This window comes from Myotis nattereri (genome assembly GCF_964212035.1).
Source record: "Myotis nattereri genome assembly, chromosome: 2".
Taxonomy (NCBI): domain Eukaryota; kingdom Metazoa; phylum Chordata; class Mammalia; order Chiroptera; family Vespertilionidae; genus Myotis; species Myotis nattereri.
In genome coordinates, this window is record NC_138076.1 from 212,261,780 (window position 1) to 212,274,772 (window position 12,993).

Genomic DNA, 12,993 nt, shown 5'->3' on the forward strand with positions numbered 1-12,993 from the left:
CAACTGGAAAAGGCTGGTTTCCAGCCAGAGGGCCTGGGGCCCAGGGGCTGAGGACGAGAGACCCAGGCCCAGGGAAGCAGCCTCCTGGTCTGGCTGGCTTTGGGTTTCTTGGGGAGGCTCACTGCACCCCGAGCAGCAGGCTCCCCTCGCCCCCACTCCCACTGGCCGCTGCCCAGGCTGTGGAGCCAGAACCTGGACGGGCCTCAGGGCAGCTGCGTCTGGCTAAGCAGCACGGGGTTCGCTCAGCTCCAGCCTCCTGCGCCCAGAGGCCTCTCCATCAACCTCACCCAGCTCAGAGCCCTGCTTGCTGTGCGCTCGCTGCGGGGGGCAGGGGGGGGGCAGCCAGCTGGGAGGTGAGGACCCAGGGAGGCTCCTGTCACCCAGCAGAGGGGGGGCGCTTCTTCCGGAAGTCGGCCCATAGCCACCCTCCACCCCGACTTTCTACCAGGATCCGGCCCCCCACCCTTCCCTCCACACTCGAGGTTTGTGTGTGAGGGGCAGTTGGGGGCGGGGAGGGAGGACTGGCTTGTCCATTTTACAAATGAGAAAACAATGGGGAGCTGAGGGAGGGGTGGGGACAGCCCAGCAGCCTGGGTGATCTGCCCCTTAGCTCCTGACTTCCTGCGAGATGGGTTTCCACGCAGAATGGGGGGCCCCCGTGCACACTGGGTCTAGTGGAAATGGCACAGGGCCAGGCACTGGGGGACCACTGTCCACACGGGGCCTGAGCTTCTGCAACGTGAAGGGACCCCTCCACCCAGCCAGGGGAGGCCCCGGGCACCAAACCATGGAGCTGGACCGCGATGGAGAGAGGTGGCCGGGAGGGCAGGGGCTGTCCTCCATCCCCGGGGACCCTGGCCGGTGTAATGCAGATAAAGACAGAGGAGGAGGGTGGGGTCAGGACAGCCAGACAAGGGGGGCTTAGGGTGGAAGGAGGAGCAGCTGAGGCCAAGAAGGCCTGAGGGGCAGGGGATACGGAAGCAGTTGGCACCACGGGTGCAAAGGGCCAGGCGGGGGAGACAACCTTGGGGTCCTTGTTGGGGGCAGAGCTTTAGGTTGTTGAGCTCCTGGTTAACCAGCACTCCCCCCCGCCCCCCACTCAGGACATGCTGGATCCCTTCCTCTCTGCGGTGACCAGACCTCCCTGCCCCCCTCCCCCCCACCGCACTCGGCCACCTGCTCAGCCTCCGGCTCTGTCCCCAAGGCCAGCCCAGGGCCACCGGGTGCGGTCACCTTGCACCTTTGGCCTCGGTGGGCAGGGGCAGAGAGGTGGGGGCATAGTCATCGTTGCTCCTTTATTTCCCACTTGCTGTGCACACAGCACTGACCAGGGTCCCTTGCCGGGTCCCCCGTGAGAGTCTCAGGGGGCCTTGTAGGCCGTGGTACCGGCTGGTGCCAGGACAGCGCAGAGGGTGAGGAGGGCTCTGGGAGTGGGGGGCCCATGAGAGCCCTTGAAGGCTGAGGAGGGGCCCCGGGCAGAGGGCACAACTTGGACAAAAGCCTGGAGACGAGAAACACGCGGTGGGTGCCTCTGGGGGTGGGTGCAGGCCGAGGCAGGAAGGCCTGGAATGTGGGGGTGAGTGCCGGGTGCCCCGAGGCCTCACTCTTGGTCCCGATCAAGTCCTCTGGAGGGAGGGGGGCCCCAGAGCCTCTGATCCGCGCGGGACCTACGGGCAGGCAGAGCTGGTCCTAGAGGTTTTCATAGACGAGGTTAAATTCGCTCTCATCCTGAAACCTGTGCGCATTCTCCTGGGGAAAGAAATGAAAAATAACAGGTAGGGAAAGGACAGACCGACACCAGCCTAGTTCTGGTCAGAGGCAAAGCAGCCGATGCTTCCTGTGCGGCTGTGACAGGGAAGCCTGTCCTGTCCCAGCCCAGCTCGCCAGCCTCTTCCCACCACTCCAACCCTGCTCTCTGCCCTCCTGTCCCCCTCACCCCCCCCGCCCCCCTCCCTGTTGCTGCCTCAGGGCCTCCCCACCTGCTCCTCCCTCTGTCTGGGCTATTCCTTCGACCCCACCTGTTCCCCCCAAACCTCCTACTCACCCTAAGACCCCCTCCCAGCCCCGGTCTGTCCCTCCCCAGAGCCCACCTCTCGGACGGAGCCCCCATGTCTCTGTGTGTTTGCCAGGTCAGTGACCCTATTCTTGCAGCCCCAAGGCTCCTGGAGGGCAGGGACATGTCTTAGCATCCTGGCCAGCACCCCAAGGCCTGGCACAGGGTGGGCACCGCCTGGAATGGCCCAGACATCTTTAGGGGTCAAGGCCTAGTATCAGAAGAGCTTTGAGATTCACTAAACAGTACCAGCCGGGGCGCCCTGTGCCGGGGGAGACCAAGCATCAGCCCTGCTCACTCCCTGATGCTCCTCCAAGGTGCCCACGGCCTACCCCCGCCCACGGGTTCCTGCATCCGCCTAACAGCCCCTCCTGCTTTCCCGGGTCCACATCTCCGCTGTCGATGTTACTTCACTCGGAACTCATTTGAACGCAGGGGCACTCGGTTTTGCAGCCAAGTGTCACTCATCCACTTTACAGATGAGCAAACTGAGGTGTGAAAGAGAATCGTGATTAAGTACAACGCCTTGGCCCCCAGCGTGACAATCAGGGAGCCCTGCCCTGCCCAGGCCAGGCCAGGCGGGCGCCAGCTCAGACTCCGGCCGCTGAGTCCAGCCAACACCCGCCTGGGGGCAGCTAGGGGACTAACACCCTCCGCCTGACTAGCCAGTGCGGAACTCATGGTGCCCAGTGGGAGCTACCATGGCGTGCGTCGCACTGGCACCTTCTGGGCCCCCTACAGCATCCGGCCCTCATGGCACATCTGTGAGGTGGGTGCTGTCCAGCTCCTCAGTTCACAGGCAGGAGCCTCGGGCACGGGGGTGGGGGGGGGGCGGCTGCCGGCTGGTCAGGGGTGGAGCAGGGGTTCCAACCTCCCAGTGCTCACGGGGCCAGGCCAGCTGCCTGGGGAGCGGCTCCGATTCAACAGCAGGGCTCCCCCGTGGCCCTATTTCCCCCCATGTCACCATGAGAGGGTCGGACGGAGCTAAGAGGAGCCAGGCTGGCTGCCCCTGCATACCTGGGAGAGAAAGGACCTCCTGGGGGGCGGGCTGCCGGCCTCGCTCTGCATGCAGGCGTAGACCTCCGTGTCCTGGCGCTGCAGGGCCTGCAGGAGACGGCGTGAGGGTCAGAGGGATGGGAACAGAGGGGCAGGGCCTGGCCCAGCAGCTGCGAGAGCTCAGAGGATGGGCAGAACCCTCTGGGCCAGTCTGTGAGGGGCTGCCCGCCTCGCCCGCCATACCGTGCCTGGTCACGCTGCCCACCTCTGTACCTGCATTCCCTCTCTTAGAGCCACTGCTCCCCTTTCCCGCCTGTACAGGGTGACTCCTCACCGTCCTCCCCCTGCCACCTCCCTCACACCACCTCAAGGCTCCAGCCAGCAGCCCCAGACACTATGGCCATAGTGGCAATGATGCCCTTCTGCCAGCCACCCTTACTCCCCTGGCCCAAAACCCCTGCCCGTGAGGGTCCCACCCAGCCACACCATCCAGATCTCCCGTGACGCCCACCCCAGCCGACACTCACAGATGACCTGGCACCCACTGGGGTCACACTCCTCTCTCATCAAGCTGCACCTGGTTAGCCTGGGTCTCGGAACCTCTGGCTGTGCTTGGCACACTCGGAGACAGCACCAACAGAGGCCACAGAGGGCTGCTCGCTCACCGGGTGTGTGTTTGGGACGACACACACCCTCGGCCCAGCCGTGAGAGGCCTGACCAGGGCCCTCGGGATGGTGGAAAGAACCAGGGCTTTGAAATCAGACAAGACTAGGTTCAGCTCTTAGCTCTGATCCCTGCCAGCCATAGGCAGCGCCTGAACCTTCCTGTGCCTCTGTTTCCTCGTCTGTAGAATGGGAATAATCACATCGATCTCGCAGGCTCAACGCACAATTAAGCGAGATACTGTGCATGACGGGCCCAGCACAGGGTCTGGAAAATAGTAGGTGCTTAATAACTGCTGAATCATCATCAGTTGAATGAGCATCCAAGGAGGCCTGACGCCTCCCTCCCCTCTCTGTGGTCACAGCCTGGACCCTGCTTGGGACTCGGAGCAGAGCCACCCACAGCCTCAGCAAGAGGCAGGAACCTTCCCTTCCCACATGCCCATGTCACAGGGATGCCGGCTGGTTGCCAAGGCGGTGGTTTCCCTGGCAACAGGCAAGCAGGGGTTGCTGAGGCAGGCTGAGAGACAGGTGGTGCTCTGAGGCAAGAGGGGGGGAGACGCAGAGGCGAGGAGGAGGCACGGGAGGTATTGGGGCATGAAAGCCGTGTAATAAACCATCGGGCCCTTGGGAGACCCTCATGTCATGGGCATCACTCACAGGGCTGGCAAGGTGGCCCTGGGGACCAGTTCAAGGGCCTCGGAGTCAGAAAGAGGGTGGGTCTTGGGAGAGGGGCGCCAGCTCGGACAGCCCCCGGCTTTAGGCCACAGCGGCCTGGGGGCAGCTAGAGGCCTGACGCCCTCCGCCTGAGGGCCATGTGGGCACTGCACTGCGCTCAGTGGGAGTTATGGCACCGCACTGTCCGGGCCTGCGCTGCCCTGTCAGGGCGTCGTGCCTGCCCCGAGCACTGCCACCACCCGCGGCCTGGCACATGAATGGCGCTCTGTGCCTCAGTGGCCCTGGGCCTCGCCCCTGTCCACCCAGGCCTGGACCTCCACAGAGGTGACGCCCCTCCAAGCTGGACACGCTGGTCACCGAGAGAAGCGGGGAAGGGCTCCTTGCTGACATCCAGGCCGGGAGCAGGTCCGGGCTCCTTGGTGGCTCCCCCTCCCGCGTGGCCAGCTCACGGGGGCCGCCCGCCACACGTTAGTGAGCCCAGGGGTGTCTCAGCCTCACAGCCCCTCAGAGTGGAGCCAAGATCGGAACTCAGGCCTCTGGTCCCCGCTCCTCGTGCTCCCGTGTGGCCAGAGGCTTTCCGAGCCAGGGGACAGCTCCCTGCCCAGGACCCCGCGGGCCTCTGGCCACACCGGCCCCTGCCCACACCGGCCTCTGACCACACCGGCCCCTGCCCACACCGGCCCCTGCCCACACCGGCCTCTGCCCACACCGGCCTCTGCCCACACCAGCAGGTGGCCGTGCTGGCAGGAGCAGCTGGGGGCTGAGGGCAGGGAGGTCTGAGAGGGGCTGTCAGTCAGCAGCTGGCAGGGAAGCGCTGACAGGTCCTGGCCTGCTGCCGCCTTTGCATCCAGGTGTGACCTGCATCACCGGGCTGGGACTGCAGGGCAGCCTCAGTGACAGGACAGCCTGTGAGGGTCTGAACCAGACCCCCACCTTCTTCAATGGTGGTGAGGCCTGCCTGCCTCAGGCTGTGCCTGCGGGGAGAGGAGGCCAGGCCTCTGAATGGGCTGCACTGGGCTGGTCTGGGCTGGGCTGTGCTGGGCTGGGCTGGGCTGGGCTGTGCTGGGCTGTGCTGTGCTGTGCTGTGCTGGCCTGTGCTGGGACTTTTTGTCTGGGACTCAGCCCCTCCATGTCCCCTCCTGCTGCCCAGTGGGCAATGGCGCCAACCCGAATGGTATTGGCCCTGGCAGAGCTGTGAAGTCAATGCCAAGGCCTTCCTCCAGGCAGCCTGAGGACAGAGCTGAAGTCGGCTGCCTTGGGCCAGGGCCTAACCAAGGGTCCTGGATATTGGTCCCCTGTAATACCCACCCCCGTGACCAAGGAAGCGTGGAGAAGGAGCGCCTGGCATGTCTCAGGCGAGCAGCCCCCTGCAGTGCCAGGAGCCCGGGCTGGCATAGCCCCCACTGCAGGCTTTGGTGCCAGGCTGTGGGGCTGGCGGTGGGAGCCACTGGAGGTCTGAGTGGGAAGCAACAGCATTGGTGTTGGGCAGGCCCTGCTGCAGGGAGGAGCAGGAGGAGCAGGGATGAGTGGGAGGAGTAGGAAGGAGCAGGAGGAGCAGGAAGAACAGGGAGGAGCAGGGAGGAGCAGGAGGAGCAGGAGGAGCAGGAGGAGCAGGGGGAGCAGGAGGAGCAGGAGGAGCAGGGGGAGCAGGAGGAGCAGGAGGAGCAGGAAGGAGCAGGGAGGAGCAGGGAGGAGCAGGGAGGAGCAGGAGGAGCAGGAGGAGCAGGGGGAGCAGGAGGAGCAGGAGGAGCAGGGGGAGCAGGAAGGAGCAGGAGGAGCAGGAGGAGCAGGGGGAGCAGGGGGAGCAGGAGGAGCAGGAAGGAGCAGGAGGAGTAGGAGGAGCAGGGGGAGCAGGGGGAGCAGGAGGAGCAGGAAGGAGCAGGAGGAGCAGGGAGGAGCAGGAGGAGCAGGAAGGAGCAGGAGGAGCAGGAGGAGCAGGGGGAGCAGGGGGAGCAGGGAGAGCAGGAAGGAGCAGGAGGAGCAGGAGGAGCAGGAAGGAGCAGGAGGAGCAGGGAGGAGCAGGAGGAGCAGGAAGGAGCAGGAGGAGCAGGAGGAGCAGGGGGAGCAGGAGGAGCAGGAAGGAGCAGGAGGAGCAGGAGGAGCAGGGGGAGCAGGGAGGAGCAGGAGGAGGAGGAGCAGGAGGAGCAGGAGGAGCAGGAGGAGCAGGAAAGAGCAGGGAGGAGCAGGAGGAGCAGGGAGGAGCAGGAGGAGCAGGGGGAGCAGGGGAGCAGGGAGGAGCAGGAGGAGGAGGAGCAGGAGGAGCAGGAGGAGCAGGAAAGAGCAGGGAGGAGCAGGGAGGAGCAGGAGGAGCAGGGGGAGCAGGAGGAGCAGGAGGAGCAGGAGGAGCAGGAGGAGCAGGGAGGAGCAGGAGGAGGAGGAGCAGGAGGAGCAGGAGGAGCAGGAGGAGCAGGAAAGAGCAGGGAGGAGCAGGAGGAGCAGGGAGGAGCAGGAGGAGCAGGGGGAGCAGGGGAGCAGGGAGGAGCAGGAGGAGGAGGAGCAGGAGGAGCAGGAGGAGCAGGAAGGAGCAGGGAGGAGCAGGAGGAGCAGGAGGAGCAGGGGGAGCAGGAGGAGCAGGGAGGAGCAGGAGGAGCAGGGAGGAGCAGGGAGGAGCAGGGAGGAGCAGGAGGAGCAGGAGGAGCAGGGGGAGCAGGAGGAGCAGGAGGAGCAGGAAGGAGCAGGGAGGAGCAGGAGGATCAGGAGGAGCAGGGGGAGCAGGAGGAGCAGGAGGAGCAGGAGGAGCAGGAGGAGCAGGAAGGAGCAGGAGGAGCAGGAAGGAGCAGGAGGAGCAGGAAGGAGCAGGAAGGAGCAGGAAGGAGCGGGAGGAGCAGGGGGAGCAGGGGGAGCATGGAGGAGCAGGAGGAGGAGGAGCAGGAGGAGCAGGAGGAGCAGGAGGAGCAGGAAAGAGCAGGGAGGAGCAGGAGGAGCAGGGAGGAGCAGGGAGGAGCAGGAGGAGCAGGAGGAGCAGGGGGAGCAGGAGGAGCAGGAGGAGCAGGGAGGAGCAGGGAGGAGCAGGAGGAGCAGGAGGAGCAGGGGGAGCAGGAGGAGCAGGAGGAGCAGGAAGGAGCAGGGAGGAGCAAGAGGAGCAGGGAGGAGCAGGAGGAGCAGGAGGAGCAGGAAGGAGCAGGAGGAGCAGGAAGGAGCAGGAGGAGCAGGAAGGAGCAGGAAGGAGCAGGGAGGAGCAGGAAGGAGCAGGAGGAGCAGGAAGGAGCAGGGAGGAGCAGGGAGGAGCAGGAGGAGCAGGGGGAGCAGGAGGAGCAGGAAGGAGCAGGGAGGAGCAGGAAGGAGCAGGGAGGAGCAGGAAGGAGAAGGAGGAGCAGGAAGGAGCAGGAGGAGCAGGAGGAGCAGGAGGAGCAGGAAGGAGCAGGAGGAGCAGGAAGGAGCAGGAGGAGCAGGAGGAGCAGGAGGAGCAGGGAGGAGCAGGAAGGAGCAGGGAGGAGCAGGAAGGAGCAGGGAGGAGCAGGAGGAGCAGGAGGAGCAGGAGGAGCAGGGAGGAGCAGGAAGGAGCAGGAGGAGCAGGGAGGAGCAGGAGGAGCAGGGAGGAGCAGGAGGAGCAGGAAGGAGCAGTAGGAGCAGGAAGGAGCAGGGAGGAGCAGGAAGGAGCAGGGAGGAGCAGGGAGGAGCCGGGAGGAGCAGTAGGAGCCGGAAGGAGCAGTAAGAGCAGGAAGGAGCAGGGAGGAGCAGGAAGGAGCAGGGAGGAGCAGGAAGGAGCAGGGAGGAGCAGGGGGAGCAGGAAGGAGCAGTAGGAGCAGGAAGGAGCAGGGAGGAGCAGGAAGGAGCAGGGAGGAGCAGGAAGGAGCAGGGAGGAGCAGGAGGAGCAGGGGGAGCAGGAGGAGCAGGGAGGAGCAGGAGGAACAGGAGGAGCAGGAGGAGCAGGAGGAGCAGGGAGGAGCAGGAGGAGCAGGGAGGAGCAGGAGGAGCAGGAAGGAGCAGGGAGGAGCAGGAAGGAGCAGGGAGGAGCAGGAAGGAGCAGGGAGGAGCAGGAGGAGCAGGGGGAGCAGGAGGAGCAGGGAGGAGCAGGAGGAACAGGAGGAGCAGGAGGAGCAGGAGGAGCAGGGAGGAGCAGGAGGAGCAGGGAGGAGCAGGAGGAGCAGGAAGGAACAGGGAGGAGCAGGAAGGAGCAGGAGGAGCAGGAGGAGCAGGGAGGAGCAGTAGGAGCAGGAAGGAGCAGGGAGGAGCAGGAAGGAGCAGGGAGGAGCAGGAAGGAGCAGGGAGGAGCAGGGAGGAGCAGGAAGGAGCAGGGAGGAGCAGGGAGGAGCAGGAGGAGCAGGAAGGAGCAGGGAGGAGCAGGAAGGAGCAGGAGGAGCAGGAGGAGCAGGGAGGAGCAGTAGGAGCAGGAAGGAGCAGGGAGGAGCAGGAAGGAGCAGGGAGGAGCAGGAAGGAGCAGGAGGAGCAGTAGGAGCCGGAAGGAGCAGTAGGAGCAGGAAGGAGCAGGGAGGAGCAGGAAGGAGCAGGGAGGAGCAGGAAGGAGCAGGGAGGAGCAGGAGGAGCAGGGGGAGCAGGAGGAGCAGGGAGGAGCAGGAGGAACAGGAGGAGCAGGAGGAGCAGGAGGAGCAGGGAGGAGCAGGAGGAGCAGGGAGGAGCAGGAGGAGCAGGAAGGAGCAGGGAGGAGCAGGAAGGAGCAGGAGGAGCAGGAGGAGCAGGGAGGAGCAGGAAGGAGCAGGAGGAGCAGGGAGGAGCAGGAGGAGCAGGAAGGAGCAGTAGGAGCAGGAAGGAGCAGGGAGGAGCAGGAAGGAGCAGGAAGGAGCAGGGAGGAGCAGGAGGAGCAGGGAGGAGCAGGGAGGAGCAGGAGGAGCAGGGAGGAGCAGGAAGGAGCAGGAGGAGCAGGGAGGAGCAGGAGGAGCAGGAAGGAGCAGTAGGAGCAGGAAGGAGCAGGGAGGAGCAGGAAGGAGCAGGAAGGAGCAGGGATGAGCAGGAGGAGCAGGAGGAGCAGGAAGGAGCAGGGAGGAGCAGGAGGAGCAGGAGGAGCAGGAAGGAGCAGGGAGGAGCAGGAGGAGCAGGAGGAGCAGGAAGGAGCAGGAGGAGCAGGGAGGAGCCGGGAGGAGCAGGGAGGAGCCGGGAGGAGCAGTAGGAGCAGGAAGGAGCAGTAGGAGCAGGAAGGAGCAGTAGGAGCAGGAAGGAGCAGGGAGGAGCAGGAAGGAGCAGGGAGGAGCAGGGGGAGCAGGAGGAGCAGGGAGGAGCAGGAGGAACAGGAGGAGCAGGGAGGAGCAGGAGGAGCAGGGAGGAGCAGGAGGAGCAGGGAGGAGCAGTAGGAGCAGGAAGGAGCAGGGAGGAGCAGGAAGGAGCAGGAGGAGCAGGGAGGAGCAGGGAGGAGCAGGAGGAGCAGGGAGGAGCAGTAGGAGCAGGAAGGAGCAGTAGGAGCAGGAAGGAGCAGGGAGGAGCAGGAAGGAGCAGGGAGGAGCAGGAAAGAGCAGGGAGGAGCTGGGAGGAGCAGGAAGGAGCAGGAGGAGCAGGAGGAGCAGGAGGAGCAGGGGGAGCAGTAGGAGCAGGGAGGAGCAGGGAGGAGCAGGAGGAGCAGGAGGAGCAGGGGGAGCAGGAGGAGCAGGAAGGAGCAGGAGGAGCAGGGAGGAGCAGGAAGGAGCAGGAGGAGCAGGGAGGAGCAGGAGGAGCAGGGAGGAGCAGTAGGAGCAGGAAGGAGCAGTAGGAGCAGGAAGGAGCAGGAGGAGCAGGAAGGAGCAGGAGGAGCAGGGAGGAGCAGGAAGGAGCAGGAGGAGCAGGGATGAGCAGGAGGAGCAGGGAGGAGCAGTAGGAGCAGGAAGGAGCAGTAGGAGCAGGAAGGAGCAGGGAGGAGCAGGAAGGAGCAGGAGGAGCAGGGAGGAGCAGGAAGGAGCAGGAGGAGCAGGGATGAGCAGGAGGAGCAGGGAGGAGCAGTAGGAGCAGGAAGGAGCAGTAGGAGCAGGAAGGAGCAGGGAGGAGCAGGAAGGAGCAGGGAGGAGCAGGGGGAGTAGGAGGAGCAGGGAGGAGCAGGAGGAACAGGAGGAGCAGGAGGAGCAGGAGGAGCAGGGAGGAGCAGGAGGAGCAGGGAGGAGCAGGGAGGAGCAGGAGGAGCAGGGAGGAGCAGGAGGAGCAGGGAGGAGCAGGAGGAGCAGGGAGGAGCAGGGAGGAGCAGGAGGAGCAGGGAGGAGCCGGGAGGAGCAGGAGGAGCAGGGAGGAGCAGGAGGAGCAGGAGGAGGAGGAGCAGGAGGAGCAGGGAGGAGCAGGAGGAGCAGGAGGAGGAGGAGCAGGAGGAGCAGGGAGGAGCAGGAGGAGCAGGAGGAGGAGGAGGAGCAGGAGGAGCAGGAGGAGCAGGGAGGAGCAGGAGGAGCAGGAGGAGCAGGGAGGAGCAGGAGGAGCAGGGAGGAGCAGGAGGAGCAGGAGGAGCACGAGGAGCAGGGAGAAGCAGGAGGAGCAGGAGGAGCAGGGAGGAGCAGGAGGAGCAGGGAGGAGCAGGGAGGAGCAGGAGGAGCAGGAGGAGCAGGGAGGAGCAGGAGGAGCAGGGAGGAGCTGGAGGAGCAGGAGGAGGAGGAGGAACAGGAGGAGCAGGAGGAGCAGGGGGAGCAGGAGGAGCAGGAGGAGCAGGAGGAGCAGGAGGAGCAGGGAGAGCTAGGTGCAGGACGGAGGGCACCGGCCTAGGCAGGTGCACGGAGCGGATGGGAGGTGTCCAGGAGCTGTGAGGGAGAGTGGCCCCACGTGATGATGCCCCCGCGTGTCCACCCTGTGCCTAGCACTGAACCCCACAGAATCCGAGGCACCTGGAAGGTGAGAACAGTCCTCCACTCACCCATATGGCAGATGGCTGAGCACCTACTGTGTGCAGGGCACTAGGCTATGGGGGGTGGGGGTCTGAGACAGACGGATCATGAGGCTAACAGGTGGCCATAGGGCCAGGAAGATGGGGAGGTCGGCCATGGAGGCGGGGAGGTTGCAATTGTAAAAGGAGGCCAGCAAAGGCCTCCTGGCAAAGGGCCGTCTGAGGAGGGACTGGGGAGGAGGGAGTGGCCCACGGACAGTCACAGGACACTCGGACCAGAGGCACCGCCAACACCGGCCGTGGTGGGGACATGCCTGGTTGGTGGGAGCAGCAAGGAGGCCGGTGTGAAGGGGGAGTGAGTGACACGAGCGGTGAGAGGAGGCACCGTTCCAGGACGGTCAGCCTGAGCGCAGGAAGGACGGAGCCATCGCTCACCACCACGGGAGGTGGGGGAAGGGAGGGGGGGTGGCTGGAGCACGGCTCATGGGGAGAGATTGGTTTGGTCTGAGAGAGGAACCGGTGGAATGTCCAGAGAGAGTTGACTCTGTTGGCCAGAGAGGCCTGGGCTGGAGACAAATTTGGGGGCCACCCGAGTGTGGGTGGTCTCAGAACCCTGAGGCAGAATGTGACCACCCAGGGAGAGGAGTGAAGACCAAAGAAAAAGGGTCCAGGACCGCACCCCTTAGAGGTCAGGGTTTCAGTGGTCCCTGCGGAGAAGCCAGTGAAGGAGCCTGAGGAGGTGTGGCAATGAGTGTGTGTGTGTTGGGGGGGCAATTAGGAGAGAGTGGAATGTTCCAGAAGCAAGTGAAGAAAGTGTGTCAGGGAGCAGGGAGAACTCAGTGGTCGATGCTCCTGGCTGCTCAGGAAAGGTGAGGACCAGGAACCGGCCATTGGGTTTAACGACGTGGAGGTCAGTGGTGACCTTGAGAAGAAAGGTTTTGGGGAAGAGGAGGTGGGAAAGGGAGAGAGACAATGAGCACAGGGAGTCTGACAGTTCCGGGGAGTCTCGGAGAAAGCGGGGTTGCTGGAGGGGGGATGGGCTCAAGATGAGGAATCTAAGATGGGAGGAGTCCTGGCCTGTCTGCAAGCTGTCCACGTGATGTTGTATCGTTAGCCCTGTCTTACAGATCATGGAACCAAGAGTCAGCTAGTTAAGCAGCAGAACTCAGAGCAAAACGAGTGGGCTTTGAGCCCGTCTGCCCGGCCCACTCAAGTCCATGCTGCTGGATAGGGAAGTTGGTCCTAGAGCTGTCTTTCCTGTCTTAGTATATCATGAGCATCTCCCCACATGAATAAACAGCAAAAATCGACGTGATTAAAAGGAGAAATACACAAATCTACAATCATATGGGCAGATTTAAACTCACTTCTCTTAACACCCGTTAGACAAAAGAAAAATATATGTAATATTTTAACAACATCAACTTGATGTAACCGACATGTATGAAACGCGTAGCCGGGTACAATGCAAGTTCTTTTCAAGTACACATGGAACATAGGCTGACCCGTAAAGCAAGTCCCAGAAGACTTCAGAGGGTTAAAATCATACAGAACCTATTCTCTGATCGCAGTGGAATTGGTGAGAAATTTAAAAGACACACAGAATAATAACTAGAAAATAATTAAACATTTGAAAATTAAGCAAACCACATTCAAATCACCCACGGGGCAAGGAGGAAATCTCCATGGACAATTTAAACTGAAAGATAATAAAAATATATTAAAACTTGGGGGAAACGGGCGTTGGTTAGAGCACCCTCCTGATACCAAGGATGCGGGATTGATCCCCAGTCAGAGCATATGTAAGAAACAACCGATGAATGCATAAATCAGTGGAACAACAAATCTCTCTCTCTCTCAAAATCAATAAATAAAA

The 12,993-nt window shown here is 63.4% G+C and overlaps 1 protein-coding gene across 3 annotated transcripts in view; it reads right to left on the reverse strand.

The window, feature by feature from the left end:
• Positions 1 to 1,271: 1,271 nt before the first annotated feature.
• Positions 1,272 to 12,993, reverse strand: part of NFAM1 (NFAT activating protein with ITAM motif 1) — a 61,315-nt gene continuing 49,593 nt past the window's right edge. For 2 of the 3 annotated variants that reach the window (XM_081084297.1, XM_081084298.1), the window contains 2 exons: positions 3,071 to 3,157; positions 1,277 to 1,749 (listed from right to left, as the gene is read on the reverse strand). In XM_081084297.1, the coding sequence (XP_080940423.1) occupies positions 1,690 to 1,749; positions 3,071 to 3,157 (147 nt within the window). In that variant the 3' untranslated portion in view covers positions 1,277 to 1,689. Of the gene's footprint in view, positions 1,750 to 3,070; positions 3,158 to 12,993 lie in introns of all 3 variants that reach the window. The other variant, XM_081084296.1, reaches the window with a different exon arrangement.